Source organism: Lepisosteus platostomus, chromosome 6 (genome assembly GCF_059453375.1).
Source record: "Lepisosteus platostomus isolate fLepPlt1 chromosome 6, fLepPlt1.hap1, whole genome shotgun sequence".
NCBI classification, from domain to species: domain Eukaryota; kingdom Metazoa; phylum Chordata; class Actinopteri; order Semionotiformes; family Lepisosteidae; genus Lepisosteus; species Lepisosteus platostomus.
The window spans coordinates 40,535,958-40,561,740 of record NC_142616.1 but is presented as its reverse complement, the minus strand read 5'-3'; the positions used below and the strand labels follow the sequence as shown (position 1 = coordinate 40,561,740).

Sequence of the window (25,783 nt, the reverse complement as noted above, 5' to 3'; positions counted from 1 at the left end):
CAAAATGTTTTCTAATGTTAATGGTGTGCAATTCTTTAAAATCTATTTATTCCTGCTTGTCTGGTAGGTTATATCTTTATATTACTTGTAATTACAATATTAAGAAGATGCAGTTATTATTTATTTTACTTAATTGGTACACTTAGCACTTTTTGAAAACAACAGTGATAGAAATTAATAGTACTCAAGCGAAAACACCACAAACCATGAAGAGATTTTATTCAAGCAATTGTAATTCAGCAGGGTTTACACGTTTCTCTCAATGCAAGTGAAAAACAATGCTGCAATCAGTTGAACAAAATAATGACACCCCAATAAACACCTCATTATAGGCTGTTTGTGAAAATATTACACAGTTGTTTTAACATATTTTGGCTTGATATGATTTCAGAAAATAAAGTTTTCAGATAATATCTTCACATAATACATCAATGTACTCAATACATATCAATATATAGTGCCTGTACATTGAAAAATCATGATGAAGAGAAATAACGATAGTTCCTAGCACAATTATCTACTGTATAGCAATTTATTAAGACGTACAATACTTTAGCAGACGATCATGATACATTTTTAATATTTCTTTAAATTTGTCTGAATATAGTATTAAATGCAGAGTTTTCAATATAATATATAAAGTAGGTTAGAGATCTAAACCTTAGATTCCAGAGATGAAACCATCCTGTAATAGACACTGAAAGATATTGATCAAAAATAGAATAAAAAGCGTGAAATGGTAAAAATAAGTAAAACACAGTTTCGTTTGACAATAGTAGCTAAAATGCTGTATATATAGTTTGATATAACCCTGTTACTGCAGGGTACACAGTTATGTGCATTAGTGGTCTCTAAATATTCTTAGCGGCAATGACTGCTCACTCCTTTTCTTAAAAAAAAGATAATTTGCTTTTGAAAGAATGGTAATGATCCCCAACCCCCTGATCCGATTTGTTGAATTAAAGCTGTTTATGTCCTTAATTCTGCTGTTCCTGAAGGCAGGTGAGCAGGATAGAACATGGATCAAGATGCATCTCCGTGGCAACTGCTTCAAAAGGCACTGGATTTGGGGTTTCCCTAGAGACTGGCTCTGAAAAGCTCACAGAGTTTAATGATACAAAAACTAAACATAGCAAGTGTTGCTTAATATAGCATGATGTTTGTAATTGTAGATCATTAATTACAAAATAATTCAGTGTTTTGGGTTTTTTTTTGTTCAGTAGCTGCACACAGGAGCTTGTGTGTGTTGGCTCACGAAAAATAATCAATTTCTTAACTAAACACATTCCCAAGGAATATTCTTCTTTTAAGCTAAGAGTTTTTAATCCTATAAAGAACAGCAATCACCAGAAAATTACATTTCACCTGAGTAAACAATTTTTGTATACCATCTGTTTCATAATGTAAATAATCCTAAAATATGAGCACATAAGTTATGCATTATCCTGACATTTTTATTTTTCATTGCTCAGATCAGTCTTATCACATCTCATTTTAACACTACTCTCACACCTTCTCCCTGTAAAAGTCTACATTTTACTGTTTTCAGCCTTTAAGAATAAGATGAATAGTTTTGCAATGAAAAGAAAATTCTATCAATTCTGGCTATCAATACATTGCTTCTCATTGGAATGGAAGACTAAAACTAGAAGACTATTGTAAGACTATCAGAAACATGTTATTAATTTAATTTCTTCAGTTAATTCTGTGTTTGGACCATGTAAAAGTATGTTTAATTTTTTGTAAGTCATGAGTTGGCTTATCATTAGATAGTAAGGGCTTGGTTATGTATTGTACATAAAACACAAAACACTCTTGGTATTCATAGTCAATGAGAAGAATGGATCTTCTAGACGGTCTAACTGAAATACTGTGAAGACAGGAAGTATGATGAGGCTATGAAATATCATAAAACTACATCTTTTCTGTTAAATTTTATTTTGAGACTTTGTTTAGTTTTAGTTTATTTTTACATGAATCAAAAATTCACAGTGATTCTTCCTGGTTCAGCTGTATTTCAGCAAAATTATCCAGGTGACCCCATAATTCTGACTGCCAGTATGTATTTCCCATCATAATAGTACACGGAGTATTCAAAACTCTTTTGACAAGGTTGGTGCCCGATTTCATTTAATGAGACATTCAAAATAATGCCTTTGTGCTGTGTGGAAATCAAATGAGTTTAACCATTAATCACACAATGCTGGACAGGTCAGGAGGAACGCAGTGTTCAATGGAGTTTTGGGTTACTGCTGCACCAGGTATAAGGAGGACTGGACTACAAGAATAGCGGCTGTCAGGAGATATCCACCAGGCACCAGCAGATGAGCGGCATTTCCACCTGTTAAAAAGCAATTGCAACATCATTGTTAATCATGTGAATGATACATCAGGGTTTTCAACAAAGAAACTTTTGTTCAGGGAGAAAATTTATAGGTAACTGATTTGCAATGTATTGTGTTGCTGTGGAAAAAAATGGCTAACTTGATCTTTTTAAACACTCCTTCTTATGTAATCCATTCCAGCAATGAAGAATATTTTATTTTTCAGTGCTTTGTGCTTAATAATTTAATGTGTGAATGTATGATTGTGTAGGTTGAAATTAATACCTACTGTTCATCTTTATTAAGTTTATTTTATTTAACATAGTCCACTGCAAATGACAATTAACAGTCATTGCATCTTTATCAGATCCCAGTTGAGAAAAAACAATATTAGCCGTCTGGGTTATACTGTAAAAACCTTTTTATTATTAACCATTATTATTTTAAGTAAAATAGTCTTGTTCATTGAAAACTACCTGCATCTTCAATCTGATGAAAAGGATATTGAATATATTATTTTTATATATTATGTATTATATACTGTATTATATACTGTACGATATATTATTTGAATGTTTCACTGAACAATGACTAAAAAGTAAGTATGGTGTTAAGCCATGTGTACACACCTCAACAGTAAGTCTGCAAGTAGGAGAGGCTCTGAGATTAGTGACCAGGGTTACCTGTGGGATTGATGAAGCAAACCTGGGCAGCTGAAAAGCAGCTTAGCTTTGTTTTCTAATTAGCAGTTGTAGTGTTTTTTACATGACATAAAATACTGTAAACACTCAAATCAGGGAGCACTACCTATATATGTGTGTATATATATATATGTATGTATGTAGATTTACACAAAAGAAAGTGTTCCATATTCTGAGGCAACAACAAGAGGAATTCTTACTTTGTAAGCAGAGTTTGGATTGCTGAAACTTTCCCATCTTATCGTTGTATTGAATTGTTTTAAGTTTTGTTGCATCTACATCTCCTGAAAGACAGCAAAATATCAGATACAATATCAATATACCACCAAGAGTGTGATAATTTAGTCAGTCATTATCACTCACCAAATTCAACATTTTTATGTTGTTGATCCCTTTTAAAGTTACTGGAATTTGCGCACTTTTGATTTGTTCTTTTAGATACACATTGATTTTCATAAAACCAACAAAAAGAATAATTCCTTCTTTACATAGTGCTCATATACTGTATATAATCATTTATATAATCCTTCAAATCCCAAATAACATTACATACTGTATATGAGTGGACCCATTTCATCTGCTGCTGAAGTGCAGCACCCACTGTCCGACAGACCATATAGAGAAGTGTTTTATTCCTCTACCACAATTCTTATCTACTCTGCTTGATAAGTACAGAAAATTCAGTAGTACTTAATTAACATTGTACATGAGCATGTTTTGGGTTTTTCAAACCAATCCAGAACTAAAAAGAGTTCAAAGAATAAATGACACCTTTGCTAGAGACAAAAACTACTACATCATTTTCATTGTATTGTCAGACTATGAGTTTTATAAACCTGCTTAGGTGAACTATCATGTTACCGTTTAAAGTTTCTGTGAGTTGCTGGCTTTTGAAAGGATGGAATTGTTCCTTTTACATAGACATAAATACGGTCCCAACCTGTCATTCTGGAAATCCAGAAAGAACGTATTGAAAACACAGAATCTTATCTTACAAATCAGTGAGGAGTTAGCCGTAACTTAGGAGCAACTCAGCTTTGCTGAAAATTATTTATCTTTAAGTGCTAGTGCTATGAACATTTATTATTTGTGTTTTCAGAAAACCTGTACTGTTCATTCAATTAATCATACTTCTCAAACTTTGTTTTCAAAAGAAAGTAATGTTAGTCAAGAATCATGATGCTAAAGTCAAACAGCATTGCTGTAAATAAAAAAATTGATATTTCATGTCAGCTTTACCTGATAAGAAGAAAGTGACTTTCTGGCATTTTCCCTGGTCAACAACAGATAACGCTTCAGGCAAGATAGTGACCCTCCAGAAGTCAACTTCCAGAACACTGGCAACCTTGTTGCGGAATTCAAACCTAGACAAGATGGAGAATTTTATTTCCATCCAGTAACCTGTTCATTCTTTTAGTCTTTAACTGATGTACAAGCTGTTTCATACATAGAGTTATGATTTATCATGTACTTGATGTGCTGTAAGAAATACATTTTAAATATATTTTTAAAATAAGAATGCTGTATGCTAACACACTGAGATATTCTGTGAAAGAGACTGATTTAATGAAAATTCAAAACAAACAATACTGTTTCTGTAAAACATTTTTTTCACGTGGACTTCATGCTCACCTGCTGAAGGAGTCGAGCTTCGGAAATATCACTTGCTCTGAAGGAGAGTCTGGTATGATGTTTGCACAAGATAAGATACCACTTGTGGTGCTGAGGCTTATTGACCTGTACACAACTGTAACACAACCTACATTTAGACCAGATGTCCTTCACCATTTAGTTACAGTTAAGACAATAAAATAAATTTAAAGGCATTTTCTTTCAAAACTATATTTAGAATATTTAGAAAGCTGCAATATCTAGTTCGCAGCTACTGTATATCACCCTGCAAGTCACAACTTGTAGCCCAGTGAAGCTAAGCAGTGTGAAACTGGCCTGTACCTGGGTGGGAGACCTCCTGGGAAAACTAAGGTTGCTGCTGGGAGAGGTACAGTATTAGTGGGAACAGTAGGGGGTGCTCACCCTGCGGTCTGTGTGGGTTCTAATGCCCCAGTTTTAGGATGAAGATGCTATACTGTAAAAAAGGTGCCGTCCTTTTGATGAGACATAAAACCAAGGTCCTGACTCAAAAAGGGTAGGGGTGTTACACCAGTGTCCTGGTCAAATTTCCCTGTGGTCTTTACGAATCGTGGCAGGGAAATAATCCCCATCTATCACTTAGTTTCATCATTCTTTTCTCCTCCACACTGATAGCTGATGTATGGCGAGCATACTGGTGCACTTTGTCTTTGTGGCATCATTCAGGTGGGTGCTACACATTTGTGGTGGAGAGAAGTCCCCATTACCTACTGTACAATGTGCTTTGACTGTCCAGAAAAGCGCTATAGAAGAGTAAGAATGATGAGATTATATACAATAAGCATCAGATATGTGATAGAGTTTGCACATTTAGCGTAACTTAACGGGAAGACATGTGCCTTCAGTTTGACAGTCATTGACTTGCAAACATGATGTAGCAGAGCACGTCGTCGGGGTCATGCTTAACAGACGTCCAAACATTTATTTAATAATTAATAATTGCTTACACTTCATAGCATTTTTACAGGTAATTGGGACCTCTTCTCCACTACCAATGCGCAGCATCCACCTGCATGATACAACGGCAGCCATAGTGCGCCAGAACACTCACCACACATCAACTAACAGTGGGGAGGAGAGCAGAGTGATGAAGCCAATTTGTAGATGGGGATTATTAGGAGTCACACCACAGAATCAAGACACTTATGCAGAAATGATACTTAGGACCTAATGGATGCTGAGACTAATGCAGAGCTACTTCTGGTTGGAATTCATTGGGACAGAAAATATTGCTATCGGACCTGCAGAACCTGTGTGGTGCAGAGGTTCCCAGTGAATGCTCTTTTTTTTCCCTTCAGCATCATCAATGCAGAACAAATGGAATATATGGGGGTGTTTGTCTTCAGTTTAATTGCTGTGGATTATTTCACCAAATATTTTGTACTTTTTTACTCTCAGATCAAGGTTCTCCAAATATAGCTGAGGCTCTTTGGAAAGCTTATCTGCCTGGTTTGAGGTTCCAAAAGGGTTTCTGCAGTGACCAGAGAAGGAACTTTGGGACAAGAGGTCTTTGCAGAGCTCTGTCAGCAACTTGAGATCCAGGAAATCTATGTCACCCTGCTTCACCCCCAACAGGTTAGCTCAGTGATTCTTGTACCCTAGCCACCCAACTCAATATCTTGCCATCCACAATCAGAGGCATTGTAAATGACACTTCAATAGCAAACAGAGATTCACACATACAGTACTGTATGACACAGACTGGAGCAGTACAAAAGCATTATTATGAGCAGTGTGCAAGGTGCTGTAAAGTACTAGGTGTACTTCTAATTCAAGAATAAAGGGTACCATCTTCAGAAGCACATGGTCCTCTGATGGCTTTCTGACTTTTACTGTAAGAAAATAAAAACCTGCTTTCATTGAGTAGTGTTTCACCTGCATCTTATAACACCTTACAAAACCAGACAGGTCTTCAGTTTCCCCACTAGAAGTGAGGAGTCAGAATGAGAATAAGTTAGCAGGCCTCTTGGTGGACTGAGAACTAGCAGTTACTTGAGACCATCATAATACTAATAATTTTGACAGATGCATGGTAAGCTTGTGAATTTTTGAGGACACCTGGACCTCATTTTGGGGCAGTATTGTGGCCTGTGAGTCAGTGGGCATTTGCTGAACTTCCTTTCAGTTGCTGCAGAGCTTGTAGTTCATGCAGCCCATTGCAGGATGCGTGGCTGGAAGGTGACAGGGTCACAGGAACCTGTTTCCTCTTTCTGGTATCACCAGGTGTGCAAACAAAAATCAGACTGAGTGGATATGTAACACAAAATAATTGACAAGCCAGCAGTTTAAAAATATACACGCATACAGTAAGTAATAGAAAAGAAAAATAACATTTCTACTACATATAAAGGTAGCAAAATTAAATCAGCACAATCACCAATTGCAAATTAAATATCATGTTGCTCATGATTCACCAGAAGTGTCATGTCATTGAAGGACTTCAGTATTAATTTGGGATAAGATTAATCCAAACCACAAATCTATAAGTCACAAAAACTTTATATAAAATGATTTAAGGGACTGCCTTTACTACTACAGCAAAACAGGATACACTCTGGTAGAGATGCCAGTCTATTGTAGGGCAGACACAAACATGCACACACTCACATGAGGGCCAGTTTTCCTAGAAGCCAGTTAACCAATACGTCCTTAGACTGGGTTGAAATTGCATTTCTTGTTTTCTTTCTAGCTTTGGCTTACAAAATATGGTTAATTTAAAGGAGGCTGTATTTTTATGTTATTACCAGTGAAATCTCCAGTCAGGTCAAGGTTGGTGTCAGTGAAGAGCTGCCTCAAATGCAGACTGACAGGACCATGTTTTGCTGTCAGGTCCCCAACTTCACAGTTCAGTACATTATTAGGGGAACAGCTGAAGTTGTAACCAGGCTAGAAGTAAAAAAGTAAAAAAGAGTTACAGAGTTATTTAATATGCAACTTGCTTTGAAAAGCAAAAATATATATCAACATAAACATTCAAATAATGTAATTATTTGAAAACTATGATACCAATAAAGAAATGAATACACACCAATATATGTATACATACTGTACAAAGACAAATATGTTCAAAAAGTCTTTGAATCATGCATGTTTCTTTCAATTTCTTATGGTCTTTAAACCAGAAGGGGAAAACACAATTACGTAATAAGAAAATCAAATACATACCCAAATAAAATGTCCTTAGAATTTATAGATATGTACAGTATTTGATTGTACTGTACATTTAGAAAAAAGAACAAGAAAGGCAGGAATACATATTTCTTGAAAGAAGCCAGGCTATCAGCTTCAAAACATTAATGGATAGCTTGTTCCATATTCCCATAACCCAAATAAATTTTCTATTTTACAAGAATAGTGCAATGTAATTTAAATATTTTTATGCAAAAAGCCCTTAAAAGTATCCATACTGTAGTTGTACTACTTCCGTGTTTTCAGTCACTAAAGAGCATGAAATACAACGTGCATGGTTGTAGGTCTCCAGGTCCAAGGGTTAAAATGTTATAGACTGCATTAATTCCTTAGTGGCTGCTACAACAGCTGGAAACCATCTCCAGTCCTGGAGGGCTGACATCCAGAAAGTTTGGTAGATCTCTTTATCAAATCTGCACATCTGTGCTGGGAAAGGCTGTAAAACTGCTCTAATTGAGCCAGAAATGAGAAATGTTCTAGTGGGTTGGTAAGGGATGAACTGAAGTTAAAACCTTCAGACAGTGTACCCGTGACTGCAGCTAGGTTTCCCTGTGGTACAGGAAGCATTAACGTCATGTTGTCACGCAGCAGTGATTCCTCTTGGAGTATTGGCTATTTTAGATTTTGAGTCTTTCCATGAGCTCTGTACCTAGGTGTTTCAATAGACTGATCAAGTTCCTAGTGTTGTCTGGTACTGCTCACAACTGGGTTCATCACAAATGCTTTGGGGCCTTTAATTGAACTATTTTCTTAATTAGCACTATTTAAATTGTTCTATCCTCAGTCCTTTGTCTCAGAAATATTACCTGCTGTACATAAGCATTCTTAGTTCTTCGTGGGCTCAGTTACTGAAATTTCTCACACCTAAATAACAGCAGCTCAGTTGTTCTGATATGCAGCATTTGTGGAAATCCGCTCTTCATTTCATACCATTATTTTCACCTCTATTAACTTTAGAACTTGCATTAAAAGGTCTTATCAAAAATAGTTCAAATAAAAAGCTTTAATTTCTTAAATAATTAATGAAGAAGAAAACTTAGAGGACAAGGATTCCCAAACTATGGTCTAGCACATGGATCTCACATAACTGAATACCATTACATCCACCCATAGCGCCGTATTTCAATGGCTTCTTCTATGGTCTCAGGGACCCAAAGTCTATCCCAACAAGTAACAGGTGCAATTCACGGAATAAGCTCTTAAAATCATAATCCACCTGGAAACATTGATTCCTTTGTAAGTGGAATTTAGAGATGTCTCACCCCAGTGTCTATTTTGAAAGGGTTGAAGTGGCCTCCTGTACCAGAACATCTGTCATCCTTCTCTTGTATGTAGTTGACATGGATATGCCAAAGAGCTTCAGTGACCTTACAGTAAAAAATAAAATCAAATAAAATTGTCAGTGCTGGCAAAATCCATTTTTATTTCCTTTTTATTTCAATTGGTGTTTAAAATAGCATTACTTTTTTGCATTAATCGTATTACAGTTTGGTACAGCAATTTCTCAGCTCATGAACGTAAAAAACTACAGAAGGTGGTGGATACAGCTGAGACCATCACTGTTACAGAACTTCCTTCCATCCAGACCATCTTCACCACACACTGCCTCAGAACAGCAAATAACATAATCGAAGACCAAAACCACACCGGGAATGCACTTTTCTCTCTTCTTCCTTCTTGTCTATAAAAGCCCTGACATCTAGGTTCAAAGAAATTTTTACCCCACAGCATTAAAGACTCCTAAACAGCACCTCTTATATCCTCAATCAAACCAACAAGGAGCTCATTCAAAATGAATGAATTTCAAGATGGTGTTCCTTATCTTCTCATATTTTCTTTTTCCTCAGAAGACACTGCGTTTTGAAAATGAAGGAAATTACAAAGAATCTCATTCTGTAATAAACAACACCTCAGCAGGTTCCTCCACACTCTGAGTAATATCTGAGAGGTTAAAATGTGTAGAAAGAATGGCAACATTCAGAAAAGTCGACCTTACCCTACAAGGTGTTTTTTTCAATGGACAAAAAGGTGAGAATATAATGTATAATATTATTGTTTTATGATAGTTAAGAAAAGTAGAAGCTGATTTGTTTTTGAAAAGCTCAATTAGTACAGTACTATGCAATTATAACAAGTCAATTAAGGGTCACAATCATGGCATTAACAACTCCACTCCATATTTTATCCTATGGCGACCTGTGGTGTGGTGTGTCTCTCAGCTAGAGTTTATTATAATCCTAAGAATATGAAAGCAAATCCAATAAGACACACATGAGAAAAATACCCTTGTTGGAATCATTTGGAGGAAAACATATGAGCACATTTATCAATGACTATTTGACAGCAAGAAATAAGTATAGAACAGGTTCTATCTTTGACAAACACAATTTTTTATTAACTGAATCACACTGAATTCAGTTACCAAACGTTTTTGCCAAGTATAGTTTTTGCATACTGTACATGTTAAGTACCATTGGACTTTTGTCTTGTTTCTTAGTGACTTATGTGGCATTATTTCTGCTAATGCTAAAATAATTCAGTTTAATCTAAGTGAAACTGACATTGGATAATAAATGGAATAAAAATGAACAGGAATACAATTATTTCGAAATGTTAATTGGAACTGAAACAAAAACATCATAGAACAAATGTTACACTGTTTGTGAGCCTCCACTGGATAGAATCCTGAATAATTTTTTGCCACCAAATCATTAATCCAGCCTATATCCAAATACAAAAACACTATATTTTAAAATTATTTTATGATTATTGAATTATTATCAATCCCAAGATATTTCAAATGAAACACAACTTTAATATGCTCACAGTTTTAAAATATATCAAGATTATATGTCTATTACTTTTTGATAAAGAAAAACAGAGATTGTTTTGAGTTATATTTAAAGTAAGCCGGTCTGATATTGTGCTCATTGCTGAAGTTACAGTAGTTATTGAGTTACTTGTGTTTGGATTTTGCATGCACATAAAATAGCCATTACAGGTAAAATATACAGGTACTTAATAGGGTATAACATGAATGAATTATGCTATTTATTTTAATGGAGAAATGAATTTTTGGTTCACTTCAATGGTTAAAAATAGAATTAGAAAAAGGATCATGAAATCAGCTGGAATGTGTAGTGAAAGAGAAGGAATTGTAAGGGAATGAAAATATATATATATACAGTAGTTTTAAAAACCTTTAACAGTATTATATTGCTTTTAAGGTTCCAGTCTGTGTATTTTTTAATGCTTATGTAACATTTTAATGGAGCTCCTCTATGTTAATGGTGTAATTACAGTAAGTCTTTATTGATGCAGATGTGACAGAATTTAAACCTCCATCATCTCATTGGCAACTGCTCTAATTAAAATTAAGCAAGAACTTTTTAACTGATCAGCCTAACAACCTAAGGAATGATTTGTGGCTATTTGTGACTATGTAATCCGGTAGTTATGAAGTGTAAGGCTCTTTTTCCTCCTTCAGTTCTGGAAAGATGCTGGAATAGCTGTGAGGTTTGGGTTGTGTTAAAAGAAAAATAAACTGCTGTGCTGGATTTGGGTGCCAATGGCATTTTTTTTTACTTTGACATAACTGAAATTCTTTTGGTGATGCAGTGTGAATATTACACTAAAGTATTTTTTTTCTTCCTTTTGTTTGTTTTTTTCCCACAGTAAAAACAGCATTTCCCATTTAATTGGAACAAGACTGCATACCAGAGGTATTGCATTGCTCATCACATGGTATCCAGTGGTATCCATCAACTAGGGTATTGATAGTCACTGAGACATACCAATTGTCTGTGTCATGCTGAGACAGTAAAATCCTTACTCACATTAATGTTCTGTGATGCTTGTAGGTCCACCTTAATGATAGTGTCACTGCAGCTGCCATCGGGATATACCTGTTGGGTCTAAAGCACATATAGTAATTGTTTTAAGTGTTTTCCTTCATGAACAAAGTAGACTTCACACTTGATCATAGCCTCTGAAACACTGTTTGAATACTGTATCCTAAAGAGAGATGTTTCTCTACAAAACCATCCTATACTGTGCCTCTTTCTAAAGTACTGTATATGTAGGGGCTTTCCAATGCAGAATACAGAATTTCTTGGAAATCAAAACAGTATTGTATATCCTGATATAAACATCATAACCTGAACTTACATTAAAATCTAGGGAACCTTCACAAAGCCCTGAATTTCTCATTCCATAACGATATGTGTTACATATATATTCTATCTTTAAAGACATTTTGTACTGAGATATTATACTGTAGTTAACCAAATTCCACTTTTAAAACTGAACACATCACTATTGAACCCTTCATCTGACAGATACATCTGGTGAGCATGCAGATAAGACTTAAGCCCACAGCCAACTCCAGGAGCGACAGTGAGCTAGGACTCAGGGATCATTTGGAAAAGCAGCACAACATCACATCCCAACAGGACACAGTTCATTATTCCCAGTTCTGCTCATTAATTCACTTGCTAGGCAAGTGTGTCATATTTTTGTGACAGCTTTAACAAAATAATTGCTTCTTCCATCATTCACCGTTTTAGAGAGTCCTTTGGACAGGATGCATAACTTACCTAACATGTTGTGATTTTTATATATTGATAAAGAAATATCATTCGCTATATCTTCAGTTTTCAATTTATTGATATTTACTATTTCCTCTCCTTTTCTTTGTTTGAATGTACACAGTATGGCCTAACTGGTAACTTAAACTTGTTTTTTAGAGAAAACTGTAATTATTTTCCATATCTAAATAATCCTCCACACACTTTCAAGAATGTCCTGCATTTATATTTAACCTTCAAATTAAACCTTCAAATTGAGGTTCACTGAGGAGTCATTTCAGATATACAGTGCCTTGTACCCTTCTCTGATTTTGTGGGTTTGCTCAAGCTCTCTTAAGTTACTTGAAGATTGATTATGAACAGCAGTTTTCAGTGGTTTCCATAGATTCTCAATGGGATTCAAGTCAGGGCCTTTTTCTGGACAACTAATTTTTGGACAACTACTTTTTCTGGACAATAATTGTGAATTTTCCTCCCAGCTTTAAGTCTTTAGTAGACTGAAACAGGTTTTCCTTTAGTCTTTCCCTGTAATTTGCCTCATCCATTTTTCCTAGCAAGCTTTTCACACTCTGTTGTAAAGAACCATTCCCATAGCTTGATACTGCAACTACTATTTATTTTTTGCAGTGTTGATGTTGTATAGGAAATATGTTGTGCCGGATTTGCACCAAATTTTATGCTTGGCTTTTATACTAAAAGTTTCTAATTTGGTCTCATCTGAGACACCTTTTGCTACAGTTTTAAAGTGTCACTCAGGTGCATTGTTGCAAACTCCATTCTGGCTTTGAGATGGGTTATTTTTAATAATGACTTCCTTCATGCCACTCTGCCTTACAGACTAGTTTTGTGAAATGTTCTGGATAATGTTGAGTGATGTACATTTTTCCCCATCTCAGCCATTGAACTCTATTGCCTTTACAACAGTTAAACAGTGTCCTGTGGCCAGTTTCCTCCTTTCCCAGCTTCCCCATTTGGAGGGATCTACAGTAGGTAGTGTCAGGGTGGTATGATTCACCTTTCATTTCTTGATGATTGAGTAGACTGTGCTCATGAGGATATTCAGTGATTGTAATATGTTTCTTTTAATCTGTGCTTTCAATAAATGTATCCACAACCTCAAGTCTTTACTTGAAATTCATTGTACGACTAAAGAAGCCTAAATAGCAGGTGTTATTATGTTGTATTCATTAAAGCCACTTTTACCATGCACAGAGACCGCTCAACTAATTGTATGGCTCATTAAGGTAATGTTGTGTACCTAAATTAAATTACTGTACATTTACATACTTACTTGGTACTTATTGGGTCATGACTTTTGTATTTTTAATATGATCTATTTGCTTCTTTTTTATTTGTCTTTGAATGTGTGTAAAAACAAATATTAATGTCAATTTTAAAATTATGACTGTGAGCTTCAGAAACTGAGACAGAAAACTGTGCAAGGGTCTGAAAACGTTCACATCGTTTTGTATAAAATATCGGCATAGGTATTGTGAGACTAAAATACAATTCCTAGCATCTAACATGTATAGTGTTGTCTTTAGAAGTGACAGGAAAAGAAGAGAAAAAATAAAATTGTATGATGTATGCAAGGTTTAAATGGTTAAAAACAATCTTTTGGTTCAAGGTGCATTTTCATTCTTCAGCTGTTAAGAAAGGAGTATAACCATTAAGCAGCAAGCTTCTACTTCAAATCCTAAACAGGTTTTTAGCTCTAAACAATAATCCTTCAGGTGTTTCAGATCTCTACTGTACTCAAAACCACTCCCACCTGTGCAGTTTCAAGTCAAAGAGGAAGCAATGCAGAATCTCTGAGACAAGACTGATCTTTCACAAGCCTTGAGAAACCGAGTAACCCTAGCCAAAATTGACCTGCAGCCATTGCTTTTTGTTTCTTTCTTTGGTCAAAGTCAGGAACCTCTTGAGACAATGGGATAATTCCAGTGCAAAAACAATAGAACTCCTGTTGAAAAGAAAGCCAATTTGACCATTTAAAAAGACATACTGTAAGACACTTTTTATCAGTAATTCTTTTTTGACAAGTTTCATCCCTCATAATGAGCCTCAGGACTATCTTTGAAGACGGAATGGATATTATTTTTTCCAGGTCTTTTAAAACTTACCAGTGATATTGTCCCCTTCACAGAACTATTAAACGTAGCCTTTGCTCGAACCCAGTGTCCGTCTGAGGCTTGATCAGGCAGGATGTCTGCACACTGCATTCTTCAGGTTTTTTTTTTAAAAAAGGGGGGAAATCAAGGAATTACACGAGCACCTTCATATAGAAAATTAACATAAATAACAACACTGTAATTGCATATTTGAAAGGTAAATTACAATCTTAAAAACTGGCTTAAAACTGTTTAGGTATGAATGTACATTTCTGATTTAAGACCCTGATCCTAATTTATGATCACTTCAAATCAGATGGTATTATGGTTTTCATTCCACTCTAGCTTTTAATACCTTGATTGAATCTATAAGTGGCTTATTTACCCGTAATTACCACTGTTTCCAAGTCTTCAGTGGTAAGGAGTTTGAGTTCCCTTCACAACCCACAGGACTGTAACTCACCGGAAGAGAGGAACACAAATGCCTAACATTTATAAAAACGTTTATTCATTTAAATACGTACCTCATGCATGATAGGAGACAAATTAAGGAACACCTGATACCTAAAGAAGACTCAACAGTGAAAACTTTCTTTCTACTTTTTAGCCTAGAATTATCCTTTATTTGTTCCTTTGCGGCCATCACAGCAGCTCCTTCCTCTAACCTATTCAGATGTTAAGTTAGTTAATTGTACTGTTATAAATGTGTATCTTACATACTAACAACTAAACAGATTTACCTCCATTCAGATTAGTATTTACTATTGTACAGTAGTTGTTGTACATCAGACTTTGTGCTGTTTTGCTAAAAGATTTTATACAGCCATCCATCCATTTTTAATTGCCTCATACTGTATGGTTGCAGGGGAGCCCAGCAATCAAAGGGTACGAGGCGGGATATTCCCTGGACAGGATACAAGTCCATTGCACAGCACACACATATCAGGGCCAATATTCCCAGAAGCCAATTAACCAGCTAGTATGTCTCTGGACTGTGGGAGGAAACCAGAGCACCCATGCAAACATGGGAAGAACATATGAACTCCATACAGAGAGCACCCCAGGTCTCCAGTGCTGCAAGACAGTAACGCTTACCACTGCTCCACTGTGCCACAAACTGTTATGTAATTTTCTGTAATTATTTGCTTACTTTTCCTGATTAATTTCCTTAACCCTGAAAGACATTGCCTTAAAAATATCCAGTTCACTACATCCACCAGAATGCAGACTGAAACCCAAATGTGACACCACCTGCACACTTTAGCCTTATTCAGTAGCAATTTGAAACCAATATATTTCCTAGTTTCCTACCAGGAATAAAGAGACTTAGAAAGAGATGATTGTTCAGTGTTTCTGATATCTAATACTGTAATTATTTCATAGTTCAACTTTACTAGGCCCTGTGTCTCATTGTGCTAAAGAATTTCTACAGTAAAATGATATGAAAAATTCACTAATGAAAAATACAGGAAGGAAAGCACAGAATCATTTTCACCATTTAATAGCAGTCTTGTAAAAAACATTGAATTTAAATAGAAACTTTTTCCCAGGATATCAAGATTCTTGACTGTGAATAAAGATTTTTGTAGACAATTGTAAGTGATGACAAAAAGTTAACTTTTGTAAAATTAGTAATATTCTGAAGTGATAAAATGCTACTGGCTTTGTCATTTAGTGCATAACACTGGTATGTTTTTCTACCTATTGTTGAAATAATTTAATTGTAATTAATATAAAAGTTAATTGAAAAACAAGTAAACGTTTCATACTGTAATTATTTCAGTTCCATTTCTTAATCCCCATTGTATTCATCACTTTGGTTCTGTGGTTAAGGTAGTAGCATGCTTGGAAACATTTATTATGATTCCTTTGTTACTGTACATGCTGACCATGATTTATTGCATGAGCTAAGCTGACCCATTCTCTTGTACACATTTGGCATAATGTATGTCTCATTAAGGTTCAGCATCAAAATGCTAATCTTTTTTGCAGATACTGCTACAATTTGCTTAATGATATTTTAGAGAAATAATCATTAGTAACATAAGTAGCACTGTGACACAGTCACTAACATGAATGAGTTAAAAGGTGCAGCAATATTCCTCTTCCCTGTTGCACCTAATGAATCCATGTACTGTTATACAGTCCAAGCTAAAAAGTATCCAAAATATTTCCAAAAAATAGCAAGGAGCTATCGGGGTAGAAAGTCTAGTAACTCTATCCGTGGCCCAGAGAATAAGGAAATACAAGGTCATCGTGTGCATGAATGAGTCTTGGCTAATGAAATGAAATGAAAATAGCCAATATATAAAAAAATGCATATAACTACAAATAAACATGTAATGTGATGGACATATTGCAGTTAAAAGCTGAGCAACACAAGATATGAGTTATGGAGTAAAAGTTAAAGTGTAATAAAATACTAATAATACTACTTTAGCATAATAGTTTCATATGTAAAAATACTAAGTAATACCTCTATCTATGGTTACATACGGAACTAAAACTTCCTGATGAAAATTATAATTATCAGTCTTTCAGAAACAAAGGGCTGCATTGTAGGCAGAATGGTGGCACAGTAGTTAGAATTGCTGCCTACGGCTCTGGGTTGGTTGTTTCTATTCCTGGGGCGCTATCTGCGTGGAGTTTGTATGTTCTCCCTGTATTGTGAAATGTGGGGAAATGTGGGATTTCTTCAGGTGCTCCAGTTTCCTCCCACAGTCCAAAGACATACTGGTTGGTTAACTGGTTTCTAGGAAAACTGGCCCTGGTGTGTGGTTGGGGGTGTCTGTGTGTCCCCTGTGATGACTTGGCATCCAGTCCAGGGTGTTTCCCACACTGCACCCAATGCTTCCCATGATAGGCTCCAGGCCACTGTGACCCTGCATTGGATAAGTGGTTATTGAATGTTTTGTAATGATGTGATCATTAGTAATAATCCATCCACCTATTCTCTAACCGCTTTAGTCTATACAGGGTCGCAGGGGAGCCAGAGCCTACAGAAGCAACAGGTGCAAGGCAGGACTCACCTTGGATGGGACTCCAGTCCATCACAAAGCACATGCAGACACAAACGCACACACCAGAAGCCAATTAACCTATCAGTATGTTTTTGGACTACAGACATAAACTGGAGCACCTGGAGGAAACCCACGTGAACACAGGGAGAATGTGCAAACTCCAGGCTGATAGCTTCACAGGACTCCATACTAACCACTGCACCCAAAGTGCCCCAGTAATAATAATTTTTAGCATTAATATGGGATTTTCACTGCTTTCGTGCTTTACATGTACATATAGGAGGGAATTCTGTTTCCAGCAGCCCCCTATACAGCAGAGCAGGTGGAAAAAAAGAAGTTCAACTTCATCAATTGAATTAAATAAGTAATTTAACGATTTATGTATTAATTTATGTAGCCAGGACACTGGGGATAGTCCTCCATCTTATGAACAATGCAGTGGAATTTTTTTAGGTAAGTCAGGACCTCCATTTGTGATTTAATCTGAAGGACAACACCTTCTAATGCACAGTGTCCATGATCATCCATCTGAAACACTGGTTCAAAAGTCCAGGTTCAAAGGGATAAGTGTCACCTAGGTAGTACAGTAGGTACAGTACGTAGGTCCCTTTTCAGGCCATAAAGGCCCATGGGGGGAATGGGGAACAAGAGCCACTATTTTTCTTGACCATCCAACACTGGAAGTGGAGGTGATGTGGTCAGTATCACACTCTGGCCGACCTATTACCCCCAGAAGGATTAACCCCCAGTACTCATTTGGAAAGCAGGCTGAGTGGACCTGGGAGCCATCTGGAAGGAATTAGAGCAAGTGAAATCACTTGCCCCTACCTGGGATTGGATCCAGGACCTTCCGGTCAAGAGCTAGACGCCCTTGCCATCTGAGGTACCATGGCGCCGTAAGTGTCACCTACTTGTCATCAAATATCACTTATAGCAGAACCGGGCTTTACTTGGAGGTCTCCATTCCAAGCAGGTCCAGCCCTACATAGCTTCTTACATCTGACAAAATCAGGTTATAGCTTGGTAACACTGCTGCTGACGTGTCACTAGTATCCTGCATAGCTTGACGTACTCAGGTTGGCTCTTGTTAATACTTTTATATGATACTTTTCCTGATATTGACTAAATTGGAACTGCTGCCAATTTAACTGTATCAGAAGAGCAGCAAAACTTCTTTAAGAGAGAATCATTCTTATGAAGTGCAAACATAGTGCATGTCGAAGGTAATTAATGTTACCACATGTTTTCTGATGACTGGGTTTGCTGGTCATTTTTAACCACTTTACACAATACAGGATCAAAGGGAAAGCCTAACCTGGCAAGCTAACAGGCAGGCAGGATTCACCCTGGACAGGAAGCCAATCTATTGCAGGGCATACACAGTCAAAAACACACACATACTATATGGTCACACGAGGGCCAATTTTCCCAGGAGGAATTTAACCTAACAGTATGTCTTTGGACTGGGGGAGAAAACTGGAGCACCCAGATGAAATCCACACGAAAACAGGGAGTGCAAATAAACCCCAATGCAGATAGAACCCTAGGAATTACACTCAGGGCCCCAGCGCTATGAGGCAGCAATGCTAACCACTGTACCACCATGCTACCCAATGTAATAATAATAATAATAATAATAATAATAATAATAATAATAATAATAATAATAATAATAATAATAATCCATCAATATTTACTATTTTATTTCAGCTATTATGTTTGATTAATTCAGAAGGTGTAGCTTGAATAATGCCTGTAAATAAAGTACCTTCATTTTATTTTTACCCATGAACAGCTGGTGATCTTAAAATATTTCTTATTCTTCCTTTAGCTATTTGTTAAATGACAATCATGCTTACTTAGTGATACCCTTTATATGGTAATTTTCTCTCAGAATGAGGAACATTAAAACTAGGAGACCTTTAAATGTGTCTTAAAATGTTCCTTTATTAGAAATGTTTTAGGATGCACCTGGTGTTCATCATTTTCCATTGTAATTTTTCTTCCCCTTTTTCTGTTCTGTATTGTTCAAAGTTGTTGGTCAGTTATGCAGTGTAGCCAATATCTATTGCACATGATAACAGCACATTTGCTTTACATAACTGTATTGGAAATGAGCAGAGAGTTCACTAAATTTTCACAGAAATGAGTTGCTTGCACACCTTATTCTTAAAGATTAAAGAGACTTTGCTAAAATGGCTGTCTCTGCTGAAGCACCATGAATAAACCTGAGAGAAAGTTGGAGGGAACATAGAGATGTTGACTGAAGGGAGTCTATCTTACCTGGATCCATTAGGATAATGAATAACCACTGAGCGTCCCATGATGCTGTTTGGCCCTGACAGTGGCATATTATTATCCACGTACTGATTTTTAATCTCATCAAGATTGCTCAGCAGCCCATACTTTCCACTAATGTCTCCAATTTCATATTGATCTGGTGTGCCTGAGCCAGGTGCCGGGGATAAAGACACTTTAACAGAAAACGGATTGAAGTGACCCATAATGTTCTGGTCTGAACAAGGGTCTGTGCTTGTGGATGCATTTTTGATAGGCAGAATATGGACATGATATCCCCCAGCTTTTGCTCCTAAACCTGCCAGCGACACATTGATTATAGTCAAGTCCAGGGGAAAACTCTGAGAGAACTGCACTTGGTTTTGAGCTTTTCCGGTGCCGAACCAGAGACCAGTTCTTGCAGAGGGCAAGCGCACAGCAGTTAAGTTTCCGCAAGCCAGTCTAGGTGAGGTTTGGTTAGCTGTGTGAATCACCACGGATCTGCCAAGAATGGAAGTGATCCCGGACATCCCAGATGTTGTGTCAGTGAAGAGGTGCTTGCTGTTCAGATTCCCAGCATCAGAGTGTAAATCAATCGGCTGGTGTTTGCCTGAAAAGTCTCCCACTTCACAAGCAAAAGGACTGTCTGGTTTGCAGTTCAGGACATAACTGCTGTCAGTAGTGTTAATGTTGAAAGGATTGAAATGGCCCTTTGTGCTCATGCATACATTCGGATCAAAATCTGTCTCAGAGCTGATAGGGTACATGTGAACATGCCAGTTATGGTTACTGCTTGCAGGTATTGTTGAGCTCGCATAAAAGAGATCCAGAAACATAGTTAAATCTGAGTAAGGACTGTTCTTCAGCTGACTGAACAGAATTGTTCCTGCCACAGGACCCCTAAAGACAGACTTTGCCATCACCATTTCTCCTGGGTAACCAATGTTTCCACAGAGAAGCCTTGAAGAGTCTGGCTGGTGGATTACCACTGAGCGCCCAATAATGCTATTCCTTCCAAACAGAGGTAGATTCCAGTCAGTAAAACTCTCCTCAAAAGTGTCCATGTTTTCTAAGGACATATGCTTTCCGCTGAGGTCTCCAATCTCATACAGGTCATGAGTTGCTCCTGGATCTTTGGGATACGTGGGACTTTTCGCATCCACGTTAAATGGATTCCAGTGCCCACCAACGTTGTCATTGCTACACACGTTTTCTTCCGATGTTTTCCTTTGGGGGACTGGAAAGTCGTGTACATGATACGACCGCACCCGGCTTTTTAGGTTGGTCAGATTCACTTTAAGTTCGGTGACATCGAATGGAGAAGCCTGGGTAAAGCTGAAGGAACCTTTAGCTCCCTTCATGTTGATGATGGCCTTGACTGTCTTTTGTTCCATCACCCTGAGTTCTGCGCATGCATAATTTGTGCCATAATTGATCAGTGCAAAACGTACTGTTGTGAGATTTGCAATCTCTAGTCGTGACTTTATTGGCTGTAGAGGGGAGCCCACCCTTAGCCTACCAAGCAGTGACAAGGTGGATGGGTCAGGTTGGCTTGGAAGAATGGCACAACCAGAAAAATTGGCTTGGGCAATGAACATGCTGACAGAAGTTACAGCAGCACCTGAATGGAGAGACACAAGGTCAGAGAGAATTTGTGCAGCACTTTCTGCTTCATTTTGACGGATGTAGAGATCTCCAGCCACAGAGGAATAAAATTTGGCTTGCCACGTTTTTACAATTTTATTTTGTTTTACTGTAGCACAGGCTTTTCTGGAATTACAGGCTTCAACTAAAAGGGATAGGTCATCTAGACTGGATCTATTTTCAAAAAGGTCTGGAACACTGACAGACATGCTCAGCTGATTGACACTGAATCTGTAGATGCTTGATCCAATGTTTGTCTGCAGGCAGGGATATATGAAGTGGCCATACATAACTGGAAATTCATTTAGAGACAGGTTCACTTGATTGCAGGCCCCTGTCAAATTCACAGAGGCTGTTTTCTGGCTGGAATCAAAGTTGACCCATCCCTTCACCCCTGCCATGTTGAAATCAGCTCTGAACTGCTTGCAGAAAGCAGACCCTGAAAGGAGGAGAAAAAACAAATGCTGTAAGGACAGGCACTGGAGAACACTTATGCACTGATTCATTGAAGATGAGAAATTTGTACTACTTGTTTGTACTATTGTACTACACTCAGGAAATATAATTTCTCATTAGGCAGGCGCCCTTGCCACATTAGGTCGGCCCCCCACCGTCGGGGGCTCGAACCCAGGACTCCCGCGTCACTCAACAGCGACCCAGCCCGGTGAGCCAAAGAGAGATCTCTCCACAGCCCAGGGGCTGTGGTCCTGCTATAACTGGGAAGGGCGGTGACATCACCTGCTCTGGTAAGCCGGCTCTTACACAGTACCTGTCGGCCATATGCGTTACAATAATAATAATACTTAGTTCTACTGTACCTTAACTGCCTTATTGCAAACAGTAATAAACTGCAAATTGCATAATCAGTCCAGTTTACAACCAGAGACTTACAGAACATGGCATGTTCTCCCAGACAGTTTAGTAATATTTGTAACACAAGCCCAACCCCTTCTTTTAGCAGGATCAAATTCATTTCAGAATATAAGCACTGTGAACTGTGGTTGAACTGTGGTTAAGCTTCTTGGCTCTTAAAAATATATATGAAAAGAAAGTGGTTTTAATGTAGTTTTTCGACAACACTGAAATTAAACCCTTGACAGAAGTCGATTTTGAAAATAAATCCAAAGTTACTTTTACTTTTGATCCATTTACGTAACATTTCTCAGTTACCATCCTTTCTCTGTATGGTACTGAATAATAGTTGCACAGCTTTATTTAATCAGGATGACATTAATCCCTTACTTAGTGTGGTAACTATTAAAGATACTAAGTAGGCTTCAGTATGTCCATCTCACATGAAAATTATAGCCAGTTGCTATAACACATAACCCCTGTCCTCTCCTGCATTGGTTCCCTAAGACATGTTGATTTTAAGGTTTGTCCAGCTTATACTGTACATACTTTCTTCCACACAATGGGAGATGGATCCCTGCTGTGGAACTCATTTCACAAATCCATTAGAGACTCTGCAATTGTGTTTAAAATCTATTATTGTGTTAAAATATGGCTCAAAAGACCTATTCCTACTGTAATATTTTATTGTTGTTTACTTAGTCTCGGTTTTATTTGGTCAGTTAACTGTGGGATTTGGAATTTCAGCTGTTTGGTATTAAGCTGTACAATTCTGCAGGTTTTCAGCATGCCTGAGTCCTGGGAATTGCTCTGGCTAGGTCAGGTGATGGAAGTGTATTACAATGAATGACACATTTTGTCACAGGGAGGCTCTTTTTATTTGACCGGGGCGCCTAATAGTGTGGCCAGTGTAGCGTGTGTCATGGGGCTTTACTTCTCTTTAAATTTCATTCACTCATGCGAAAGTGTTCTAGGTCTAGTGAGGTCTAGTGAGCCAAAGCAGGCACAAAACCACACAGTTTTTGGTGAAAATAAAACCACACAGGCTGCGCACAGATAAGCTGCACAGGTGTAGCATTTTTTTTCCTGATCTTGTTTTACCTCAATACACATGACAGATCCTGATTCAGAAATGCCATTTGTGGCTCATCCCACCTCACAGTATTCTCATAGGACTTATCCAGCTTCTCTCAGTATTTTGGCAACAGTTTTAGCTCAGTTTGGAGGATTTTCGGTTTGAGCTTGAAAGGGAAAATAGAAAACAAGGGACTCGATCTTGGAAGACCTTGGCTGACTCACAGTTTTGGAAACAAAAGGTGTCATTTCAGGTGAATACTAATATTAGGTTAAGAGAAAAGAGAAAGCTTTCAAATTTCAGTTCTTCAAAGGTAGACAGAGGTGGTGTCAAAATTCAGTCTATTCTGTATTACAATTACAACTAAATGACGAAATATAATTCTGCACATTACTTACAGTGTAAGTGATCTAATCAACTGTTTTTTTATTGTACATGTTCTTTTTAACAATGGTTTGTATAAGCCTGGGTGAGGTATGAGAGTGTACTATGTTCTCTATGTTCCAGTCTTCTAAGCTTTATTTAAAACATACTGTACATACTGTCTTACCTTCCAAGGAGAACATAGACATAGCTGAGACAAACATTTCCTTTACCGCTTTATTAGCTTTACTCAAAACAGGGTTGCAGGGGAGCCAGAACTATCCTGGCAAGCAATGGTATGCAATGCAGGATATACCCTGGATGGCATGCCAGTCCATCACAGGACAAGAGACAATATAATAATTGTAAATTATAGAGTGTGTATTTACAGACAAAAGCTATAAAAATTAGAAACCTAAAAGAATGTAGTGTAGATCTTTTTATATGTATTACTATAAAATATACTACAAAAACCACAGGAGTTTTTACCATGGGAAAGGCCTTTCATCAACAAGAGTGTAGCTCTAAAGTTATTATGATTGCAGATTAAAGATTAATTGCTTACACAATAACTTTCAAAACTTCTTGATTATGTGGACAATCTACTCTCAAAAGAAAAATGTTAAGATAAAACATTGTTTTTCTCTCTCTCTTTCCTACATCTGTGTTGTATCTCACCACAATGAAACTCTTTTTATTTTGAACTGGAGCATTTTGTTTTAAAGATCAGCTTCTTAGAAGGGAAGAGATTACTTTCTTTCAAACTTAAGTGATTAGCCAATAGTGTTCAACATGCTTATCTTTTATATACAAGCTTCAGCCTGTTTTTGTTTCAAATTCCAAAAGTCAAAAAACACATATTTTTGCTCCCTATTGTTTAAAATAATTAGAAAAACTTTGTAAATCCAGCACAAGAAAATGTAAGTTTGAAAACTATTTTTCTCCATTTGCACATACTGTAGCTTAGAAAGTAGAAAAAGCAGAACAAAATTCACACTGGACATGTAAAAGAGAAGTTTAACAAGGTTAGGTGAAACTGAAATGTCCTTTAATTGCTAATATTTTTTTTACTTTGTTTCAGTGCGGCATCAAAAGCCAGCCGCGTTATCAGATAGAACATTTCGTACAACAAGTGCTACCTGCTTTTCTCAGACAGTCTTACAACGTTGAAAATATAAACTACATAATAACTAGACAGCAAAGCCTTATGAAATACTGTTGCTACTTACCCCACAAGCAAAGCAGCAACAGACCCAAAGAAAGGCACATGATGGCAGACATCTCTCATTGGTACTGACTAGCAGTGCTGGTTGGTCAGTGCGTTCCTGCTGCCTCCTGAGTAAAGGTAAGGGAGAGAGCTGGGAGCACTTGTAGTCTGTGCTCAGGCCAGCTCTGATTGGCTCAAGGAAGGGGCTACCTCTCTCAGGCACTCAGGCTGGGGAAACAGAAGAGGTACACCTTGTCAAAGATAATGAGATTCTGTTCACCCTGCCCACAATGCACGCTCTCTGCAGCACTTAATAAACAGGATTAAGAGATTATATAGGAACAGAAATTGCCTCTCCTGCCTCTCCTTTTTGTTCATTAGGCATACCCACAATATAATTTTATACCAGTTCAAGACTGTTTGTGGTTATTTTAAATAACACACATACAGTTTGATAAAAAGAAATAACCTTCAGGTCTTCTTCAAGTCTAGCAAATAGCTCTATACAATATTAGTACTGTATTTAAAGCAACTCGTTTTTTTAGTATATTGTTTCATAGTTTCCTTTATTTACATTTAAAAAAAGAAAGTAAAACTGAAGTGCTGCTTATTTTCTAATAATAACCACAAAGGACCATTGACATTTATTGTTGGCTCCTAAATCATGGAGTCATTAATGATTGCAGACACTGCTTGATTTGATAGTTCTTTAAGGCTGCTATTACTGCAATCAGTTTCAGCAATTGCAGAAATAATAAGAAATAGGCGTACTGTACATGAACCA

At 37.0% G+C, this 25,783-nt stretch overlaps 1 protein-coding gene across 1 annotated transcript; it reads right to left on the bottom strand.

Annotated features, from left to right (window-relative positions):
* Window positions 1-202: 202 nt before the first annotated feature.
* On the bottom strand, window positions 203-25,241 carry cusr (Copper-only SOD repeat protein). The gene is made up of 10 exons (XM_088635854.1): window positions 25,022-25,241; window positions 19,865-21,941; window positions 14,574-14,673; window positions 11,701-11,778; window positions 9,127-9,231; window positions 7,420-7,561; window positions 4,658-4,772; window positions 4,265-4,389; window positions 3,226-3,309; window positions 203-2,341 (listed from the first exon to the last, which is right to left on the bottom strand). The coding sequence occupies exons 1-10, from the start codon at window positions 25,071-25,073 to the stop codon at window positions 2,247-2,249; spliced, it is 2,973 nt and encodes a 990-aa protein (XP_088491980.1). The 5' UTR covers window positions 25,074-25,241; the 3' UTR covers window positions 203-2,246.
* Window positions 25,242-25,783: the final 542 nt, after the last annotated feature.